Here is a 23,896-nt window from a genome sequence, read left to right as displayed (position 1 = left end):
CCAAGTATATGCCAGCAAGTGTGCAGAGCTCATTGCAAAATTGAAATCTTGGTTGTTGGGACTAACCTGGTCCATATAATTTATTTTCTTCTGCTTGAAGAAAAGCAGCATGCTGATATGTTAGCATATTTCCCACTTCAATCCCTGTCCCTTTTTTGCCATTAAAAGATAACTAAAGATGTATAGTTCTCAAAGTGCTTTTGAAAAGCATAATAAAGCTATATTGCATTTTTCATGAGTTATGCCAATTTAGTAAATGATTCATATGACTCCAAAGTACCATGATTATGTCACCCTCTACTGTTGTCAAAACAATAGCTCGATCTACACTGGACTTCCCTCATTCTAGTCTACTACAAAAATAAAGTCTCTGACTTTTTTAAAAAACTAATTATTGTAATTTCTCTCTCTCTCTCTTTTTACAACTAACTTTTGAAGATTTCTATGTGCTTATCACTTGAAATGCTGCTGGGGGAATGGCTTAAATAAGTAGTTCCCAAACTTGTTCTGCCGCTTGTGCAGGGAAAGTCCTTGGCGGGCCGGGCCGGTTTGTTTACCAGCCACGTCCGCAGGTTCAGCCGGTTGCAGCTCCCACTGGCCACAATTCATTGCTCCAGGTCGATGGGAGCCGCTGGAAGCGGCGGCCAGTATGTCCCTTAGCCTGCACCACTTCCTGGAGCTCTCATTGGCCTGGAGCGGTGAACCGCGGCCAGTGGGAGCCACAATCGGCCAAACCTGTGGACGCAGCAGGTAAACAAACCAGCTCGGCCCGCCAGGGGCTTTCCCTACACAAGCGGCGGAACAAGTTTGGGAACCACTGGCTTAAATTAACATTGAATATTATTAATAATAGTAGTAGTATCACAAAAGAACTTATCTGTATATGTGGTTCTTTTTCTTCTGTTCAGGTAGATATATTACCTTTATCATGGACCCATTCCAGTATGTTTTTGTGATCAGAAATAGCAAGCAACTTGAATTTTATGAATTTGCTGATAAAATGGCTTCAAGAACTTTTGGCTATCCCTCTTTGTCAAATTTCCCAAACCTAAATGAAAATCTGCATCGAATTTACCAATACCTGCAAGGCAAGCCTTTGGACATAATTTCTGACCACATGATGAAAAATCTCCAGCATATATTTGAATGGAAATGCTCACAAGCAACAGATTGGAAAACAGAAAAAATGTACAAGTTCTGCAGCTTTCTAATATTTGAAGCCAGTTTTATAACACTATATGGAAGAGATCCTGCTGCAGATGGCCACAATGTTATTAGTGAAATCAGAGACAAATTTACCAAGTTTGATGCCAGCTTTCCCTATTTAGCTGCAAACATACCAATTGAGTTGCTAGGAGTTACCAAGAAGGTTCGGAAGGAGCTTATACATCATTTTTTACTTCAGAACATGGCAAAATGGATGGGAGGGTCAGAAGTGATCCAAGCCAGAAAAGATACATTAGAGAAATATGAACTGCTCCAAGATTATGATAAAGCAGGTAGGAAACTTATGAATGATTGCTTGTCTAAAATAAAATAATTTACTATAGACCTTTGAAATAAAAAGGCAAAATGGCGACCTTGAAATTTTTTATGTTCTTTCTAATTGGCTAATGATAAAATATTTTACTCTGAAACAACCATCTATGATAATTGATTTTTTTTTTTGGCTGAGGTGGTAAAACAAGATACTTAATGGTGATAATGAGAGAGATTATAACTGAGCAGCATTTACTTCCCTTCTCTTCTTCCCTCCTCCCCCCCCCCATTACATTTCAAACTATTCTCATTAAGCAGAAAATTAGACTTCAGAAGCCTATTGGTCCTCATTAGCATTCACTGATCCTTGGCTGGGTCTGTGTCCTAACATCTTTTAATTAGCACACTGCAAATCTAATCAGTGTAATAAACGCTATTAATCTTCCTTTTCACTTATTTTCTCCCAGCACATCATTTTGCCTTCCTGTGGGCCTCTGTGGGAAACACGATTCCAGCTACATTCTGGGCCATGTATTATCTTCTGCGGCACCCAGAAGCTCTTGCAGTGGTGCGTGACGAAATTGACCATTTGCTGCAGTCAACAGGTCAAAAGAAAGGGCCTGGATATAGCATCTACCTCACCAGAGAACAATTGGACAACCTGGTCTACCTAGGTAATTTATTTTTATCTGTTGTGAAGAAAAGAGGGTATCTTTCTGCAAACTCAGTTTATCACTCATTTCTGTTTACTGAGAAGGTGGAGGACACAGCTGCTTAATTGACATAATAACACCCATTTACATCAATTATAAATTATGTAGTTTATAGCTGTAGATACTCTCATTGCATGTAAACATTAAAGCCTAGGTAATTAACTATGCAAAGTATGCAAAAGGCTAAATCGAAGCTTTGCAATTATTTGAAAAAAGTTTATATGCCTATTAAGTTGTTTGATTCTGAGCATCTGCCGAAGTGCTAATACATTTCAGATACTTCTGTAGTGTGTTACCAAGAAAGACCCTTTCCTGAACTGAATAAAAGTAGTTAGGAAAATCAGTTTGTGCTCAGAATGTAGTTTACTATTTTCAAAACCAGTTTTATCTTTTTAGATCTTAAAAAAAGCTTGTTTTGTTTTAAAGTAACCTCAGATGTGTGACTCCTAATCAAACACAAGTAGACACATCTTTGCAAATGAGAACCAATATTTTTAGCAATAAAAATGAATAAAACCTTGAAATAATATGGAGAGTCTTAAGGGATAGGTAAGAAATTACAGAGTTTTCTAGGTCACTGATTCAAATGTGAACCATGTTAGTAGACGTTGAAAGTTGTTTCCATTTAGTGACTGGATTAGCCTATGTAATTAGTTGATGTTCTCCGTTCATTTCCTAATGCACAAACACCTGCATCACAAAGCTAATGGGGTTGATTTTCAGAGGGACAAATGGCAGTCAGGATCCTAACTCTTAGGCCACTGAAAATGTCTACCATATCCTTTGACACAAGGCTTCATTGTCATCAGTTGGTTATAGCATGGACAACCACCGAAGGAGAACGTAGAGACTGAAGTTCCATTGAAGTTAATGGAACCACTTGGGTTCTTGAAATTGAGCATGTGCTTAACTGCCCTACTGGATCAGGGCTTAAACTGCTTTTCCACCCCTTGAAGAGATCCCTTCAGGTTAGTGCTGAGACACATTAGCAGAGAAAGATGGGAAGAGTTTTCATTCTTTGCTCACACTGTACTTGTTTTGCAAATAATAGAAGCCTCTATTCTCCAGGGCTGTCCTATCTGGCAAGTGTCACAAACCTTACATTCACTTCTTAAAACTTAGTTGATCATCACAGAACAAATGTAAAACCGAGTTTGTTTTTTCCCCACCTTTTTGGTATAAGCTGATACTGTCATCCAACTGTATATAAACTTAGAACGTTGGCTTCATTACAGAGTCACTGAAGTCTGTTGGTAAAGATTTACTTTTATAAATTGATAAAGAACATTTTTGATGTAGAGAAGATGAACAATGTTACTCTGAATGAATGTCCATGAACTACATGACTTTCCAAGCATGTAATGTATGTTGTTTGGGAACATGAGTAGAGCTACAGCATACCAAGGTTAATAGATGCATGGAAAAAGTTACCAGGGAAAGCATGAAGAAGTTTAAATGAAGTCAAAAGACAACTTATTGAGTGTTTGGAAGAGGAGACTGAATGGTATTGTGAAAAAACAGGAAGACTGGAAGAAGGAAAATGAAAAGGATAAGCATGTTGGGCCAGACAGCCTTATCTTGAACTTAAAACATCTATCCGTATTGTATGTTTAACTTTTTAAAAATTAAACGGTTTTGTAAAGTAACTATTTCATGATTTGCACCCAGTGTCATTAAGTATCAAACCAATTTAAGTACCTCTCTAAAACTATCTGATGCAAAATGTCTGATGAACAGTTCAAAAACATTAAATATATCATCCAAACTTATGTTCTTTGAAACCTTACAGTACCCTAGTACCAGTCAGTTTATATGTTTGGGTGGAAGTGAGGGCAGCAGATTCTGCCTCGGACATTTTTGTGACAAGTTTGATAAATTTTCTGATCAGGTGAAGCTGAATGTTGTATAAACAGAAGCCAGCTTTCAGTTCTTCTTTCACTTTAATCATAAAGGAACAGATACAGTCCCACAAAACAATAAAAAAAGAGAGAAATCGACATACTGCTAGGTGCATTAAATAAATGCTTTAATGAAAAGTGACTCTAGGCTAATAATACCTTTGGAAGAATGTGGGGCTGATCCAGCACTGCTAGCACTCCCCAAATTCCCAGCTGCTACACTGACAGTTTTGAGTACATAAAGAAAGCAGGATCAAACCCCATCTGTACATTTAAAGCATTCTAACCATAGCATCTGAGAACAAGTTTTTCCCTCTTCATCTCACCCTTGAACCCAGTGCATACAGAATTGGGAATTCATCCCTCTGCTCCGACATGAGTAAGATAGACCAGGTGGGATTCTTATATGTGTATCACCTTGTCATCTTGAGCTTGTTATTTTTTTCCTGTTCTAAATGTTCTGATTCCTGCACCCCTGTTTTGTCTTACTATAGCTATAAGAAGAAGAATAGTCAAGATCTAACAAAAGAAACATCATCTTTGTTGTGGTCAAATTTTCTGGTCTAGGGAACGGTATGGCTTGACTGACCTCTGAATCCATCATTTCGATGTCTATAAAAACTAAGTCTTGTCACCAAATCACAGGCCTGATTTCCTCCCCCTCTCCCCGCAGCTATTTCTGGAACAGCACAGTTTCCTTTTTGTCCTGACTTCTCCAGGAACCAGAATGTGCTTATTTGTATGTGCAGAGTAATGTACATTATTAGTCATTATGACTCACAATGGAGCTCTAATATATAGTAAACAATAATGGTATTTAGCACACATTTTGTTCCAGCCATGTTTTCTTTATTTAGTTTATTTTATAATTTTTACATGAATTCATAATGTGAAGTATTCTTGCCCCATGACATTGCTGAATTCCAGATATTTGTTTCTAAAGGACAACTGCTTGAAAAATAATTGTATGTATATGAAAAGGTAGAAAAATTTTAAGTAGCTGCAATGCAAGTGTTAAGCATGAAAAAATGTTGCTGGCATTTGAAAAAATAAACATATTCCCTAGTATGTGCTGGTTAGTACTGCTCAGTTCTTAGTAAGCCACAGATACACTTGTTTCAGACATTATCACTTATGTTGGCACACTATAATGCATGATGTAAATTATCACCAGAAATATTTGCGTACTCAATAGCTATTTTTCTATAATATACTCTAATAATTATAGTGCCCTATTACCTGCTAAATGTTAGTATAAAATTAACAATCCATTATGCACAATAAGTTTTATAAAACATTTACAGATAGAGATCATGTTTAATTAAAATTAACTTGCATATGAAAGCCAAATGTACTAATGATTTGCAATGACCTTTTATTACCTGCAGTCCCTTGTTTTGGCTGGATGATTGACAGCTTGCTGTTTGGCTACCATGTTGTATTTCAGCTGACAAGACTTTTCATTTTAACTCAATTTGCCTGCCTATCACAAGCTGGTGGCAGGCCAGGCTCCAGTCACCCAGCTTTGCCTCAGCAGCTTGCTCTATTTCTCATTAGTACGCATTTATTCAGTGGAAATTGAAAGACAAATGCTTGAAGGCATGTGAACTAAGTATAGCAAATTAGGTTTAAAGACTGAATATTTATAAGTGTATTGAAACGGTTTTTTTTTTTAAAAATCTAGAATGAATTGAGAGCTGAGTGCTAGCTTTGGTATAAGAGAAATGAAGACAGAAGTGGGAGGGTTCTAAGAATAACAATACTATGAGATGTCTCTCTCTTTATAGAAAATATGTAAAATCGCTCTGACAACACCTTATCAACTAACAGCCTGGCTTCCCCTTTATGTAGCACTTGTACAATGAAGTTTAGCATCTCGTGTGTGTAAGAAGGGGAAAAAATGAGGGTCATGTTCATTTGCTGCTTGGTTATCCCTTGGTATGCTTTAAATTGCCTTGTTTGTTCGGCAATAGCACAGAAACAGATGTTGCTCTACCGTGCTGGATAATTTACTGTACCTCATGGTGCAGAATGGAAGGCCTCCCAAGCTACCCAGCTGGTCTGTCAGTTGCACTGGCTGGTGTCTGCTGAACTATGACAACTGCAAGTAAAGGCTGCAATTTTATTGTGCAGTTGTCATTCTTCTCAATGTATAGCTCCGGCATTCATACAGGGTTGTGGAAGGCTGAGTGTCTATTTTTTAGTGTTAGACTGCAAACCCATCTAAGCTCCATTCTCCTTTGTTGATCATAATGTGACTCATTACTTTTGTCATCTAATGATTATCGGCATGATCGCTCAGAGCTAGAGCCAAGCTCGCCTTCCTCACATAACTGGTACTGGAAGGTAAAACAGATTTGTCATTTACGATCTGACCGCTAAGCCACACTTTGTGCTCCATTATTGTGATTAACTTCTGCATAAGATATGCTTGCCCAATTGTCATTTGTGATACTGCAATGGGCACAGACTGCCATGCTTCCTGGGAGAATGTCAGCCAATAGGATATGACCGTATAGCTCATGATATTAAATGTAAACCTGCTATTTCACAGCAGCAGGTCCATAATTATTTTGCTTTTCTTTTTTTCCTCCTTATTTGATTTCTTGGGTGAACAGTGTTGCTGCATATGTCAGCTACCATTTTCATATTGTAGACTAAAGTGGTGTTATCAGCTTCATTTTTCCATGGATGGAGATAGCACAAGAGTGGAGGCTGGACCTTTTCTTTGTACCGTGTAAAGTTTTGTTGCCAGAGCACTGCCAGTTGAAATCTATCGTGTCAGGTGCCTTGTGGCTATCCACAGTAGAGGCCATATTCTGGAACCAGAGTTCTTTTCTGGCTTCGTCACCAACAAGCCGATTTGACTCTGCCTGATTATAGTAACGAAGGCAGTCCAAAAGAATATGCACAGACTCACTGTGCGTCACATTGAATCACAGCGCTGGCCACACAAAGCTGACCGCAGCCTCATTTCTTTAGACAAATGCACGCTTAAGGAAAAACCTCCTGCAAGAAAGCATCCAAGGCCGCTTTATTTGCTATGCGTGCTGCACCAGATTTAATTTTTAGTGAAAGAACGTTTGTTATTATCTTTTTCAGATGTATCTATGCTGTGTAGCTACTGTCTTTAATAAACTAACCTTTGGGTGCAGGGATTATGGTGCCATGCTAAACACTTAGAGGAGGTTTATTTTATAATACAGAGCATTAATAAAGTCATAAATGTATTATCATGTGAAACTGAAACTCTATTTTAGGCTATTTTTCACACTAATGATTAGAAGGAATCAGTCGCATATTACAGCACCCATACATGCTGGTGAAAAAATAGTCAGTTTTGATTACAAAGTGAGAGATGCAGCACTAGACAGGAGCTACATGCTGATAAGCATGCTATCAGAATGATTTATGCAAATTATGCATATTATTCCCAAAGGAATTCCTCCTCAAACTGCCAGGATAAATTGCCGGAAATTAGCCATAAAATCTGTCGTGCTAGGAGCAAAAGGTGAAGGCCACTGGGAAAGCAAGGACATTCAGCTTCTGGAGCCTTCCAGCATATGATGATGTTAGAAATCTTGTTTGCCATAATACTGAGAAGAATGTTTTTTCTCATGATTCAATAAAAGTATTTTCTCTTTTAAAATTGCCAAGCAAATTGTTTACATTCACTCTGAAAATAATTGAAATCAGAGTTTGGCAGTGTATCTTGTTGGATATTAAAAAATGTCTCAAAATATCTCAAAATTATTAACAAGTTAAATGATTTTTCTCACAGTCCTTCTATTACAATCAACAGCTTTTGAAAGGCAGGCTAAATAGTCCTTTCAGTGCTTTGACTGGTATTTGCTCCAAAATATATGTAAATACATAAATGTAAAAACATCAATTGTGTTGTTTTCAGCATGAAACCTGAATAATGGCTTTCCACCCAATATTCACTACTGCCTGAAGCCTACAAGATGCCTCAGAACCATCAGTGAGAATTACATCTAAAGGTTCAGAATTGGAGCTTTTCCCCCCAACCCCTCTGGGATAGTTTATTACCTCCTTGTAGCATCTAGCATGATTGGGGGGGTTTTTTAGCCTGCCCTACTGAACTTTTAGTGGATCCAGCAGCTTTAGCCATGTATAACTTCCAATCATCTTCCATATTTTAATGGTTTTCCTTCCCTCTTTGTTTAAATTCAGAGAGTGCTTTAAACGAGAGTTTACGAATGTGCTCGTCTTCCATGAACATTCGGATCAGCCAAGAGGATTATATTCTCAAACTGGGAGGAAATCAGGAAGTCAGTTTGAGGAAAGGAGACTGGATAGCTCTTTACCCTCAAATTTTGCACATGGACCCTGAGGTCTATGAAGATCCTGAGGTAAAACATTCAGCTGGTGCTACTCATCATACTTCAGGCACATTGCAGCAGCCATGCTTTTTGTGATAGTTTTTTACTGCTGTTCCTTCTTGTGGAACAAATCTTCCTACTTTCAGATGTATTTTCTAGGGCCCTGTAGGTCAAAGGATTCATGGCCTGAAGAGAGAAATATGGTGATGAGACTGACTGCTACTGCTTTCAAAGGAATTGACAATTGCTCATTGACTACCATAAACTTTAGGCTAAATGTGGGTTTTGTTTGGCAGTGGATCATTGGAAGGGCTGAATAATAGAAGGTGCTTTAAATAGCAAATAATGTGGACCATTTAACTAAGTGCCCCCAAAGCATCATTGACTCTCCAAAGCCCTATAATAGCAGCGTCTTACTTGAGCCATGTGCTTTTTCATCTCTCTTCATAGGGATTCACCCCTTTTTGGTCATTTAGTATGATGTTGTGAACTTGAGATTGTAACGCTGTTGCTCTGCGGTGAAGCTCTGAGGGTAATTGTGTCATCTCCTTATATTTTTTTCTGAAGCTAGAGTTAATGAATATCAAAGACTGGAAATTAATCCACCCTGGCTCAGCCTTAATATGACTTCAGAAGTTCATCACCTGCATGCAAATTGAATAGTCATACTCTTGCATAGATTTTACTGAAGGATTGTTGTTGCTAGTCCGGTGTGCTGTAGAGTAAGTGAGATTTTACAAAGCAAGACCAGTCAATGCCAACTGCATCTTACAGAGGTGGCAGTTTATAACTAAATCATTTCTCCTCACCTGCCCCCTCATTTTCTGAGCAAGTGATTGTTTATCAATCATTCTCGTTTAAACACTTATTAAGACAGTTGCATATATATTCCAAATCATAGTTCAGCTTCAGAAGGGAAATTAGATTTGTTTACACATTTTTAGAATATGATTGTTTGGATAAAACATACAACCAGTTTAAGAATAAAAACATGTTTATCAGGTTGCAGGAGAAGAGCCAGATTCTGATGTTCTTATTCACATAGAATTCACATAGCGTATTGTACTCTACAGGTAGTCCTACTGAAGTCAATGGGACTAGTCTTGAAGTGTAAGGTGCGACTCAACATAATTGAGGATGTTTGAAGGCTGGCCCGAAGAAAAAATTATAAATGGAAGTATTGCTACAGATATGAACACAATATCTAATTTCTTAGTAAAAACCAATTCTCTGTCCATATACAAAAAAGGAAAACTCTATGTATAAAATTAGTAGCTGAGCATTTCTTGAAGTCTCCCTTACTTAGTAATTGTCAGAATGTGATACCATGTTTCCGTAGGTGGAGGATATTTTCTCAATATAAATTTTCTCCTCAGCTTTCACAGTATCACTTTAGTTTATATACTTCATCATTTTGATGGTGAATGATTTATCAGTACGTGGCAGAGTACATTGATTTCAACACTGAGACCCACTCAAAAAGGGGGAAAATAACTTCTGTTGTGTTCTTGAACTTGTAGTGCACACATCTATTGAATATGAGATGCAGACTGAATTTTATTAAAGAGCAGTCTTGGGTTTGTCATATATTTGGATGGGAAAAGTTTTCTGGGAAAACAGGTAGCTCAGTGAATTAGTTCAGTATTAACAATGCACTTCTGCAGACTTTTATATTAAATTCAGGTCACTGATGAAATTAACATCGTATGTTTAGGTATCATATTAAATAAGTGTAACTGTGTGTTGGTGACCTCTTTCCCCACTCCTCAAAGCCTAAGTAAATGCTAGTCAGATCTTCTCATAGACTATACACCTCCACTGCTTGCTTCTCAAGATAGTCTACAGACAGCCAGGAGGCCTTGCTGATCACAGTTTAAGAACCTCTGATCTGATAGATAGAACAGGGTTCTGGTAATCAGAAGTCTAGGCCTCTCTACCACTGTTTCTTACTGATGTTCAAGAGCATTATGGAAACTGAGTCTTTTTATTTTTCCATAGGACACATAGAACAGGCAATCAGAAAATGTACAGTATTATTATGTTTGTATTTTTATTAAAATTAATATATTGCAGTGTCTTTGGTCTTTCTGGCAAAGAGCTAATCAATCCACTTTTTCCTTCACGGTATGGCTTGACCAGGAACCTGCCTGGTAAACTTTCTATGACTTTTTTACTATCAGCTGAGATGGTTTCTGTCTGAATTGCTTGTTCAAGTCTAACTTTCAAAAGCTTGCACTATAGCAGATGTATACTAACTGCCCAAGTGCTAATGAGTGAACATAAGCAGAAAGTGTTTTGTTATTTTCATTCAAAGCATACATGACTATTTTTATGTGGTTCAATTCACCATGGACTGAGCTAGGATTGCCATATCTCCTTCATTCACAAACTCAACTTAGCCATTAATTATGACCCTGATATTAAAGGTCTTCAGAAAGGTGTTAAATTTATGGGACCTAAGATACTAGCTAAACTTATTGGAGTAAATTCTAGAGTACTTACTCTAGAAAAATGCTTCCTGATATGGTCACTTATTAACATGTGGCCTGCTTTGCACACATCTTCCATAGTAAGCCATTGAAAGTCAGGTGTGAACAAGTGAGACAGATGGAAACTATCTGCTACTGACAAGAAAACTTATAGTAAGTTATCAGGGCTAGTTCCTGAACAATCCACACCATGAGAGGGAAGGTGGGGGTTGCAGTAGATCAATTTTCTGCTTGCCAGAAAGAGCAACATCATTGTACCAATGGGATTTTGCCAGATTTTGCAGATTATTATTAATAGTAATGTATGTACCTCCTGGGTGAATAGGATGCTTCACAAACAAAAACTGGCCTCTTCCTGAGGATCATTGTCCCTGCCTCAAAATGCCCATAATTAGAACAGAAGAAGGCTTTTCCTGCACTGGCGTGGACATAAAGAGTCCTCTCTCTCTTCCAGTCACCTGGTGGGAATGGGTCCCCACGCTGACCTGCTATGAAGCTGCCATAGCAACTAAAAGCAGCAGAGAATCCTGTGGCACCTTATAGACTAACAGACCTGCGGCAACTAACACTCTCTCTAGCCCTTAAAGGGGCAGCACACCTTTTCCAACAACCCAGACAACAGCCTTTGCCACTTAATGTGCAGTGAGGTAATTTGAGGGTACATAAAACTCAATTTAAGTGAACAGACTAAAAAGAGGAAGCTGTCAGTTCCTTGGCTTAGCTCTTAATTTACTTCAGGGTTTTAGAAGCACCCTCTTGCAAATGAAACTGCTTTTGTAACTGCTCCGTTAATTTTCACCGTCTCTCTTATTTTCAGGTGTATAAGTTTGATCGTTATATAGAGAATGGCAAGAAGAAAACCACCTTCTACAAGGGGGGAAGAAAGCTGAAATACTTTCTGATGCCTTTTGGCTCTGGAATCAGCATGTGTCCTGGCAGGTTCTTTGCAATGAATGAAATGAAGCTGTTTCTGATTTTATTCTTGGCTCACTTTGACATAGAACTAGTGGAAAAGAAGCCCGTAGGGCTCGACAACAGTCGTATGGGCCTTGGTATCCTCTTGCCGGACTCTGATATTGCCTTTTGTTACAAGATAAGGTCTTTTTAGAAAAGTAAACTGCCTATTGCAGACTTCCCACTAATCTCACTTTTTTGCTGTTTCCTGGCTGTGTATTTTCTTTTTAGACATGTTTGCTTTTTCCTGTTCTGCTTTCATCTCTCTCCTACTTCTGTATGTTTAAGTGAAGAGAGAATAATGCTAAATGTCTTAGGGCTGGAGGATCACCTCTACAGACATGAGAACAGAAGTGGCTGGAAATTGATAAGGGGGCATGGAAGAAAGCAGCAAGTCTGAGACGTTCACCCTGCACAATACGCTGAGCCAATAGAAGTCATTAGCTGCCATTCCACACTACATCCTCTCTGCTGAGGGGGAAGTATCGCAATTGGGGTAGCCAGTGCCCGCATGCCTTTGTAACCCACATGAACCCAATGTGGGCCTCTGTCCTCCTCTAGTGGCTGGACCACATGAGAGATTTTTGTCGCCTCTGCTGCCCTGGTGCTAATATATCTGGTCCTTTAACTCAGCTCGTGGAGGCTCAGTCTTTTAGATGTAAAGGTCTTGGGTTCAATCCCACAGACAGTTGACCCATCTGGAGGTGCCATTACACCTGCTCAAGGAAACATGCTGCCCAAGGATAAAGGGGACCTGGAGAGCAGTGTGGCAGAGAAAGGGGACTTTTTTTATTCCTGCCATCTCCAAGGCCCTTTCCCCTCAGCACAGCATTCACTAGAAACTGCACAAAATCTGTCATGCTGGTTTCCTGGGCCCACTTTCCTCTCTGATGGATTTTACTCTGGGAGGGTCCAGTGTGACCTTTGATGACCCCCAAAATTTAAGATGCACAGTGAGTGTTCCATTAGCCCCCTCTTCCATCCAGGCATCCTTGCACTAAAGAAAAGCCTTGGAAAAAATACTAGTGTTTTTGTTTAGAAAACCAACCTCAATGAAGTGCTGGATGGGGCTCCTGGGAGGCCTTGCTTAAATTATACCACCAAATAGAAAGAGAGTGAATTGCTATCAATAGAGCTAACTTTTAAATTCCCATGGAGAGTATCTCCTCAGATCCCTCTCATCCCTCCCCACCCACTCCCCGCAAAAAACATAAAGTAACCTCCACCCCATTTCAAATCACATAGCATGAACACTGTTCTACACTATCAATATAGTCTGTATATTTTTCAGGAACAAAAATATAAACAATTCCATCAAATGCATTTACTAGTAAATTGTTCACCTAGTGGTGTTGCCCCTGTCTTGCTTATTGCTATTTTCATGTAAATAGAAAAACAAATGAATGTGTCCTTCTGCCATCCCCTCCCTGAGAAATCCAACCTCTGGTACATGGGGTTTATCACAGGCTAAGGGTGTTGTGACTTGTAGGAGTGTCTTGTTATCATTCTGGCAGCATTTCACTGGCTTAGGAGTACTTTTTGAAATTCAACAGTTTGTTACTTATGCAACATGAATCAGTAATCTGAATCTACTACTGTTATAGGGCCTGATTCAAACCCTATTAAAGTCAGTGGGAAGCTTTTGTTGAGTTTAATAGGGTCTGAATCAGGCCCATACTGTCTACTGATTTATCTGAGCCACAACACTACATTATTTCATATTCAATGTGAGCCTATTTAAAATGACACCGTCATCTTAAAAATGAGACTTCGGCCTACTAGCATTACCAGTAACCATTTGGAGTATTACACTTGAAAGAGATTAGAGAAGAAAACAGAATTGTTTGGCTTGTTTACTTTGTGCATTTGACATCACTTTGTATTTGCCAGTTTCTCCTGCTGTCTTTAACACATACACAAAAAAGAAGAAACTTTTCCAACTCTAGAAAAATATGATTGCAAAACCACAAAAATTGGCAGGGGGATTCAAGGACAAAAGTTGCACACTAAAACTACTTTTAACTTGTTTTTAAAAAGATGACTAATTTTCAAGTTGATGGTGACATTTAATCTGTGTTTAGAAGTAGAATACTATACCTACAAATTGTGAAGTAGTCTATATCACTGGCTCTTGTTTGAGATAACTTCCCGCAACTCTTTAACTCCACATTCCTGATGGTTCTAAAGACAGTTAAAGTGCTAGGAATATGGGTGAAACTCTGTCTGAGTAAGACAATTTTTTAGAAATCTAAAAGCGGGATTTATTTACAGAGAGGTGGCTTCTAATGAATGCCATTTTTCCCCTAGTCTTTTATATATTTCAGAGCTGTGGCCTAAATAATGTTGTGCTACTTAAAAGAATATTGCTATTGTACAAGAAGCTAACAACTTTAGCCTCACGCATATCCTACAGATTCTGGAAATTGTCCCCACATCAATTACACACAATTTCTTACTGATACATTCCTCCTTAATATACCTCCTTTGGGGCCAAATCCTGAGCCTGCTCTTTGCCGTTCACCTTTATGTGGTAACCCTATACAACCATATAAATGAGCTGTGGACTTATCTTAGCGAGAGCTGAGCTAGTTGTAAGTGGGACCCGAGGGTTCTGCTTCATAAATAAGCTCCTCAGTACTCATGCAGATTGTCGGCCCCTCATTCGCTTTTTTTCTTTCCCCAGCTGGAGACAGGGCCAGAAAGCCAGAAGTCACTTCATGGGAGCAGTACCTGCCCTGAAGATGTTCTCCAGCATACAATTATAATTTATAGAAGTTAGACTGAAAGAGGTTGGAGAGCCATGGCAGCATATCAATGCTAGTTTGGGGAACCAACCTCTGCTTGGTCTCACACCAGATTTGCATTGGTCTCTGTAGCTGCAAAGCTAATTTATGCAGAGCTGTTTTAACTACATAGATGTGAGCAGAGACAAATTTGTCCCATAAACATTTATAGATACATGCCTGAGTTGTAATTAGTGACTCGTGGAGCAGGGCCGGCTCTAGCCATTTTGCCGCCCCAAGCATGGCGGCACGCCACGGAGGGCGCTCTGCCGCTCGCCGGTCCCACGGCTCTGGTGGATCTCCTGCAGACGTGGCTGTGGAGGGTCCGCTGGTCCCGCGGCTCCAGTGGACCTCCTGCAGGTGTGCCGCCCTCCCACCAACCAGCAGAGCGCCCCCCGCGGCATTCCACCCCAAGCACGCACTTGGCGTCCTGGGGCCTGGAGCCGGCCCTGATGTGGAGTCAAAGAACACAAAAGGAATTGTGGAAAGTTATCTCAGTGTTCTTTGAACAAGTAATTTAGAACTAAATTCCCAAGAGTTCATTCATTTTTAGTGCCTCTTTTTTTAAGTGCCCTAAATTGACAGCACCCAGGGCTTAGTGTTCAGAGGTGCTGAGCACTCACAACTTCACTTGACCTCCATGGAAGCTGTAGACGCTCTGAAAAATCTGAAAAGTTGGCTGAAGGTGTCTCCATCCAATTGAGCACCAAAGCCAGTGGACATTTTTTTTTAAAGTAAGCCTTAATTTCCCTCTGCCTCAGTCTTCCTCATCTTTAAAATGGAGAAAATCTTTCCCCTCTTTTAAAGCACTTAAAGACCTATGGATGAAAATCATTATGTAAATACTAAGGATTAGTATTATTTGTTGTTTATGCCTGAGGCCATTTAATTATTCATGTAAACTATATACCCAAAATCAGCATCACTAGAAAGATTTTCAAAGATTGGCACATCTAAGCTCCCAGGCCTCTGGGAAGAAAATTGTTTTTGAGAGAGATATTGAATGACCATTTTCTCTTCATATATAATTATCAATACCACCTATGGTATTGGAGTAGACTTACGTTAAATGGGCTTTTCAGTTGACTAAATGCCTTAACTTTGCTTCAACATTTAATCAACTGCAAAAGCAGTTTATTGCTTGTATACTCCAGCTCAGTAGAATAAAATTTGTTTTCATATACAACCTTTCATATTCAGGTTAGTTACTAGTGTAGTGACTCTGTAGCCAAACATCACCGCTATTATATATTCAACCATCGCTCACGATCCTCTTGGACATTAGAACCTGTGTTATTGAGAGAGAGAAAATGTTGACATCATTACAATGTTGACTATAGACATTATTGCTTAAATGTAAGCTGTAACGTCTCATGCCACAATTATGATCAATCTTTCATTGGCATTCCATTTTGATACAAATGTGAAGCAACTGTGAAAATACAAGTAGGTATTTGTTTTAACCAACAGACCTTCTTTGACTCATACTGTGCTTTTAGGATTTTGAATTAGAGTATAACTTGATGTAGCACAATTTAGTAGGACATACTGGGACAGTGCCAAAAGTAACTGAAAAACATTACTAGTTTCAAATTAATCACTGATCAGTCAGTATAAATATCTATTCAGAAATAAAACAAGTATGTGCAAACAAGCAAATAAAAATCTATATCCCCAGCTGTATCTTAAAGCATCAGGTCACAAGTAAGAAGTTGAGGCACAGTCCTGCAAGGTGCTGAGCATCCTCTACATATTTACTCACTTTAATAGGAGTATAGGGTGCTCTGCATCTCACAGGATTGAATACTTGATTTGAGGTAAAATTGGCCTTAGCTTTTGTTAAACTTACCAAACCTAAACCAAGCAGTGAGAGTCCCTGCTGAACAGACTCAGATCTACCCAGGTTGTATTGAGAATCTGGATGATGTCTTGGCCAGATGCCTAACACTGGCTGTCCAGAGCTGGCATCCCCTGGTAAGATCCCATCCTCGGACTTTCTGCTTATGCCTAGCAATGGTGCAACCTAGTATTGTAGCCTTCTCATAAGAGTGCCTCACATACTCCAATCCATTGCAAAGAGCAAACCTGGTCTTGTGTATGTTAGTAGGGTCAAGCCTTGCTAAGAAGTATGTGTGAGAGTTGAGGAGATGGGGCTTTCGTCCAGATGCTCCTGTGGATTATCTTTTATTAGGAAGACTGACTGGACATAACCCCCAGAAAACTGGGTCATATTGACCATGGCCAGTCCAATTAGATTTCTGTGTAACTGACACCCACATGATCAGTCAGAATCTGAGGTCAGTAAGCCTACCCAGAAGAGATCATTTGGGTTCAGAGTGAGTGAGTGAAAGTTTAGAACCCACATGCCCCCCATGAACCACGTCAGTCCACAGTCTTTGGGCCTGAAGTGGACACACCCAAATGATTAACTCTGACACATTCTAGTTGGCTTTAGCCAGTCATGAAGCCACCCAGGAATGCTAGAGTTCTGTGATTGTTGCATGGCAGAGGGAGCAGTGCAAGGCTGTAATCCCATCTAGGGTGACCAAACAGCAACTGTGAAAAATCGGGACAGGAGGTGGGTGGTAATAGGAGCCTATATAAAAAAGACCCAAAAATCAGGACTGTCCCTATAAAATTGAGACATCTGGTCACCCTAATCCCATCAAATGTTTCTGGTGTGACCCTAAACCAAAAAAAGACCTTGAGTAGTTTTCAGTGTCACTAGAGCCCTAAAATGGATATCTGGTCATATATGTAAAGACTATTTCATTGCGTACAATGTGGAATTGCCATTAATCCTTCTTTTAAAAAGTCATGTATTTTGCTCTCTTTTGCACCCTATTCATTACCTCCCTGAAAGGCCTTGCAATGTCATGACCATCCCTCCCACATACCTCATAGGGTTAGATAGGACTCCTCCTTACAGGCCAGGAGGTATTCAGGTGCCACTCAAGCCACTGGAATCTCAATTTTGCTCCCCTTTGTGCTAGAAAGGTGCACTGCCCAATCCTTTTAAAAAGTGAAGCTGCTGATCAGCAACAGCTTCTTGCAGAAACACACTACCCATGGTTGTGCCAGCTGCCAAAACTCACTGCCCCATGCCCCAGCAGCTCATCTTTTTATATATAAAATTAAAGTACAGTTCCAGTTCAGCCACTTGTGGGAGCTGCTGGAAGACTCAGTCTGACTTTTAAAGTTAATATTTTTTTAACAAGTGAACTCCTCGTGAACCAATGTGAACACTAAAATGTGAATCTAATTGTTATGTATAGGTAATACCCACCTTGTAAGCAGTTATATAGCCCTGTTTGAAAGGATTAGGGTGCTTCCATGTATGATTATATGAATAGTTATGTGTAATTGTTTGCAAATTAGATTTGGTTACATTGCCATGTCTCTAGCAATGTGCTTTAATGTACTAAAAAACACATAATAAATGTGCTTTAGTTTACTTCTTTAAGCCATATTGTATTACACTACTCTCAGAATTGTCATTTTGTTATTAGTAATCACTGATCTTTGTACTCATTTGTAGGGGTAGAAATTATAGTTTATTTCATTATTGCTGAATATTTGGATGCTGAAAAGATTGTCAATTGTTCTTAATTCCATAAACTGACATGGTGTAAATAGATGAACAAAGTGAGGTTCTCCTTTAATAGTTAATGTCCCTCATTAAGGCTCTTAAATTGAATAAGGTACATCTGTGAATTTCTTAGCAAGAAAAGTGAAACTTCATGTACTTTACTAATCTGAGATTATATGTGAATTTTGTATTTCAAAAGATACAATAAAATTGAATGTATCTATCTGCATATTGAATGACTTTCCTTGTCCATCTGTCCCCCACACCTGAACGTACATCCGTTAGGCAGGATCACAGCTATTGCTTTCATTTAAAAAAACATACTGACTTATGCGGAGTATGGCATTCTGTTACTTGACCATGAGATTTTTAAAGAGAAAAAAGGTGAGTCAGTGTTAGATTATGATAACCATTGTTCATTTGTTAAAATACTCAGTCCTTTTAATCTTGCCCATCTTAAACCAGTCCTGAAGAGACAGAAAAGGAAGGAGATATTTCTGTAATGCTTATGGCAAACTTGAAAGGAGGTTTGAGTGGGTGCAACTCCACCATTAAACTCATTTCCAAATGTGGCCCTCAGTCTTTGACTCCTGTATACCACTGAGTACAGCAAAAGGCATGACAAACTAAGGAAAACAATGTAAAATGTTCCAACCTTAATAGGTCATTAATAAAAAAATTTAAAAATTAAATGTGGCTGCTGCTGTACACCAGTGATGCTCAAACTTTTGTACGGGTGACCCCTTTCACATAGCAAGCCTCTAAGTGTGGACCCCCCCCCCCCCGTATAAATTAAAAACACTTTTTTATATATTTAACACCATTATAAATGCTGGCAGCAAAGCAGAGTTTGGAGTGGAGGCTGACAGCTCGCAACCCCCCATGTAATAACCTTACGACCCCTTGAGAGGTCACGACTCCCACTTTGAGAACCCCTGCTGTACACCTTGCAACATATGGCCTTGTACTAGGAAACTTAGCTTTTCTAAGAATCACTTGTCGGTGCTGGAATTCTCCAACTGGCTCTCTAATATGCAAGTCAAACATTGATGAGGACATTGTCTTTTGATTCTTAATGCATACATATTTTTAACAGTTAAGCGTGTCAGCGTGGGTTTTTTGGAGATGTATTTGGCAGAGAGCAGACTTGTATAGCTTTGCTATATTTCCGAAATAAGTTTGCATAACATAATGTTTTCAAAACATTTACCTCACTTTGTAAAGAAAAAAGGCCAGAGTGGTTAGGACTTTATTAAATGAACATTTTTGAATGAAGTGAAGTATCCTTGCTGTTCTAGAAGCTAGCTGCGTGAGTGAAAAATAAGTTGCTGATTATGCTGTATTTTATCTAGTATTGGTCTTGACACTAAATGCTTTCATAAAGTTATTTAAATTGTGTGTGATACTTTAAAATTACTTCGCACACCACTTTTACACAATATATGTTCAATTCAGATAAATAATGTTATTTTTAACTGTGACAACAGAGAAACTTAAGGTTAAGAAGAAATTTAATGTAACTGGAGTATTTTTCTGCCAGTTATTTTATTCTGCTAAATTTATATTTATAAGGACTATAGAGTGACAACTCAAGAAAATAGTAGAATTACAACAATTTTAGGTAAAGGTATCACTTCTAGAAAAGTTGGATTCTTTAAAGATGTATATATTCACATATAAAGTGCAATGAACAAGCAGCAAGAACTTTTCATTGCATCTATAGAATCATTTACCATATAATTGCATATTTTTAATTTGCAAGGACTGAATTAAAATTAAATGTTGGATGCAATGTGATCTTTATCAGTTAATCATAAAACAGTTCTGTGTATTAAATTGCTTTTGCTATGCAGTGTGTTTCACTGTAATCTCAACTATGTACGTGATTATTTATGATGGTAGAAATACACTTGCCTTCAAACATTACTGTATGACAAAATAAAAAGTTCAAACAAATTGGTTTCATCTATACTGAAACTATTCCTCTGAAAGTTTACTAGAAGTTTTAATAATGATTTGGTATAATTTGTGTTAAAGTTGACCTAAATTGTTCACAATACATGTTATTTTCTTACCAAAACAGTAATGCTTGGGAGTACAGCAGAGTTGAGAAAGTACAAGTTAACAGATCCAGTGAGTACATACCCTGTAAGACATAGCAATGATTTATTTTTGATCAGTTCATCCCACTTACTGCATCTCTCCTCAAATTGTTTAGTTGTTAACCTCATACTGTCAGGAAGTCTTTCCATTTCTATTTTCTTGTTTTGTGGGCCATTTAATTCACTATTCAGTATGTAAATATTTTTCAGTGGTCATCTAAAAATGAAATATTTACATCAGTGTAACTAGAGTCTCAGAAAAGGGGGAAATTTGTATTTACAATTCACTTAAAAGTCAAGATATTAAAGACTTGTACATGAAAAGTGGATGGACATTGAGCAATAGATTAGAAGATTATCCTATGAAGAGGAATTCTGTTTGTGAAATGCAGAAACACTAATTGCTTCCTGATTTCGCTTGGTTTTGCAAGAGGAAACCTTTTTACTTTTAATGCAGCAACATACTTGAAAAATTCACTCTAATAACATGGCTATATGTCCAAGAACACCACTAATTTTAATTGAGATTTTTAAATGATAGAATTTAGTATTAAACTTTGTGTTATCTGATTAGATTTTAATGCTGCAAGAGGGATAGTACTTTGCACTTATTTCCACTTGTGGGTTATGGCTTAAAACTTTCTAAAATTAAAATATTACACACCTCCAATTACTTTTTAGTCATCTGACCTCAGAATGAGACAGAGAGACCAGACAGTCCTAAAAACACCACCTTCTTCAGTAACTGTTTGAGTGGGATTAAAGAAATGGGGTTTCCTAATTAGCCAGTCTGTTAGCATGTTATGTCTGAATTCCTGGACCTAAATATGTATATTGATATAAAAGAGAAGAGCAGTTAGCCATAAACAGAGATACTTGGATATTAGAAAATGTTTGCAAATGATAAAGATTTGTAAAAATCCATGGTGAACGTTCTTCTGAAACTTCTTAGAAGAAATAATAACTGCTTTGGATAACCACTGATACCTTTCTAACCTGTGATGAAGAGGTTAATTTACGGTTGACTAGCAATCTGAGTGTCTTTAATGTTTCAGTTTTGCCCCTAGTAGAAATGTATTTTTCTTTTCTATTTTAATATGTGGCAATTATATAAGGAAATGGTGGTTTATCTACAATGCATCATTTTGCTATAGCTTTCAAATCAGTCACAGATCTGATATGTGCAGATATGAATTTAAAAATACAGCAGTCAAATGCTTGAAACAGATCATACATTTATTTCACGTCTCTGAATCAGGGTGAGAGGACAAGGGCGAGTACGAGCTTTGGGAAACATTTAACTCTTGCAAAGTCTGCATGACGAGAGCCCGTGCAAATTAAAGTAAACCCATTAGAAAGCATTTCTATTAGCATGTTGAAATGGAGCTCATCTTTAGCCATTATTCTGTAGAGCCACGGGGCTGGGCTGTAGCTCACAAGCTTTTGCTCACTTAGCAAATGTGCTGCAGTGTTTCTTCAGCAACAGCACTGACTAATATACTTAAGTTCCGAGTTACCCCTCAGTGTAAAAGAAAAGCCAAATCAAGCAAGCGCTTCCTGTGTACAGCAACTTGTCTATCGCGTGAAGGGATGGTACCTGATCTGCTTAACCCTTGCTACGCCTGAATGAACGATTAATATCAGTATTTTCTATGGGAAGGGAGAACCCATTACTGAACTCTGGTGAACGTTGCTCCACTCGAGCCCATGAGGGTTTCTCAGAAGGAGCGCTGAAGGAGCGGGACAGGTGAAGATTCAGGGAAAGGAAATAAATATTCTCCCTTGAGCTTCTGCCCCGGTCTTGCCTGGCACGGCGGAGCGGTAAGGGAAGAAAGAAGAAATAATTTTCCCTTCTGTCCACACTAACAAGACAAATTCCTGGGAGTGCAGGAGCTGGAAATCCACCTGCCCCAAGAGAGCGAGAGCACTAAGGGAGAAATCCCAATGGGGCATTTCCAGCTGCCTGATTGGAGAGAAGGAGGAGCAGTAATGAGCCTCGGGGAACTCAAAAGCCCAGGACAATTAGCTGCACTACACAAGGAGAGCGAACTGCAATCGGTGGTAGACTCTATATAGACAGTGCAGCTAAAGAATCCGTGCTCCATATTGAAAGGCGAAGCAGTTTCGCTTCTCCATGGCAATCTGTTAAACTAATGTTTATATAAAACGGGCGATCCTGTTTTAAAAAAGGGGAACCAAAGTCAGACAATCCAGCCCCTGTCAATTAACCTGGCCTTGCAACAGAGCCGTGAGCGAACTGACTTCCTTTAAAGTTATGTACCTGTCAGGCAGTGACTCGCTCTGCCATCTGATTAAAAGCCCAGTTTAAAGCGCCCCTGAGGGTATCGGCAATGGGCGAAATCACAGTTATAAAGGTTCCTGGCGATAGCATACCCACTAGTGGCTCATTTATTTTACTAACATCCCACTTTTAAAAAAAAGCGTTAATTGCTGCAAACTTTCCCAGCACGTGGATAATTTACTTTGACGGCTGCAATTTAATTAAAAGCCAACTTATTTATGTTTCTGATGTTTATGTTGCGCAATTTAATTACGTTTAGAGGCAGCACCGCATCCCCTCCCCCATCCTAAATCACATTTTCATTTAAGGTTTGAATAAGAAAATTCACTTGACCGCTATTCATTATCTCTTCCCCTCCATGCACACAAGTTCTCTTACCCATTCATTTAGTCACTTACTCATTCCAGCAGATCCGCTGCAACTGCTGCCAGCCGGGCTGTGCACACTCATAATTATTTGTCAAAGTCTAGAGAGTGTATGAGCCTTTTTTCTAGCGGTAATTAGTTACCATAGCATCTAATACGTAAATGTGCCCAGAGCACACCATTAACAGTTAAACGAAGGATTCAATTTAACACATGATTATATCTTTCATAAGTCATTACATTAGGAAAGTCAATGTCACTCATGCTGGGACAGTCGCAGGATTAGAACTGGGGAAAGGGCAGGGGCTAGGGGGAGTCTGGCTTGGCAACCGAAGCTTAGGGGTGGTTTTGGCGAAGGCTGGTTGGATGGGCTCGGTTTGGCGGGGTGTTGGACACGAGCTCGTCCAGGGGCTGGTCAGTTCGGATCCTATTGGGCTCCATCAGGCAAGAAGGGGGGAAATCCCCCCGCGCGCGCGCACCCCGCTGGTCTGACAGAGACAATGTGTAAGACCGGTTCCGTGTCAGGTCCCAGCAACGCTGCTGATTACAGGAGAATAGGCAAGAAGTGTTAAAAGCGGCAGCCCCTCGGAAACTGTCACAGACTCGACAAAAAGAAGGTCAGATCAGTCAGCCCCTGACAGGAGGCGCTGGCCGCGACTGAAACGCGTTTTCTGCGCCAGCTCCGCAGATCCTCGCAGCTAACTCAGGCTGGCGCAAACCAAGCTTATAAAAGCAGCTGGGGGGGGGGGTCTTGGAGGATTGCGCTGCAAAAAAATACAGCGTGAATTGAACGCACTAGGACGGCACCTACGTGCACACAGCTAGGGAACGGTAGCGACATTGGTGGCTCAGAACTAGCTTTGATCTCAACTGCCAGCT

The 23,896-nt window shown here is 39.2% G+C and overlaps 1 protein-coding gene across 1 annotated transcript in view; it reads left to right on the top strand.

The window, feature by feature from the left end:
- The window catches only part of CYP7B1 (cytochrome P450 family 7 subfamily B member 1), a 222,223-nt gene extending 207,316 nt beyond the window's left edge, over positions 1–14,907 (top strand). Inside the window, exons 3-6 of the mRNA XM_075061972.1 lie at positions 909–1,499; positions 1,947–2,153; positions 8,285–8,463; positions 11,740–14,907. Of these exons, the coding sequence (XP_074918073.1) occupies positions 909–1,499; positions 1,947–2,153; positions 8,285–8,463; positions 11,740–12,030 (1,268 nt within the window). The 3' untranslated portion in view covers positions 12,031–14,907. The remainder of the gene's footprint in view (positions 1–908; positions 1,500–1,946; positions 2,154–8,284; positions 8,464–11,739) is intronic.
- The last annotated feature ends 8,989 nt before the right edge of the window (positions 14,908–23,896 follow it).

The sequence above is a fragment of the Chelonoidis abingdonii genome, chromosome 2 (genome assembly GCF_003597395.2).
Source record: "Chelonoidis abingdonii isolate Lonesome George chromosome 2, CheloAbing_2.0, whole genome shotgun sequence".
In the NCBI taxonomy this organism is placed as follows: Eukaryota; Metazoa; Chordata; order Testudines; family Testudinidae; genus Chelonoidis; species Chelonoidis abingdonii.
This window is presented reverse-complemented; position numbering and strand designations above follow the sequence as displayed.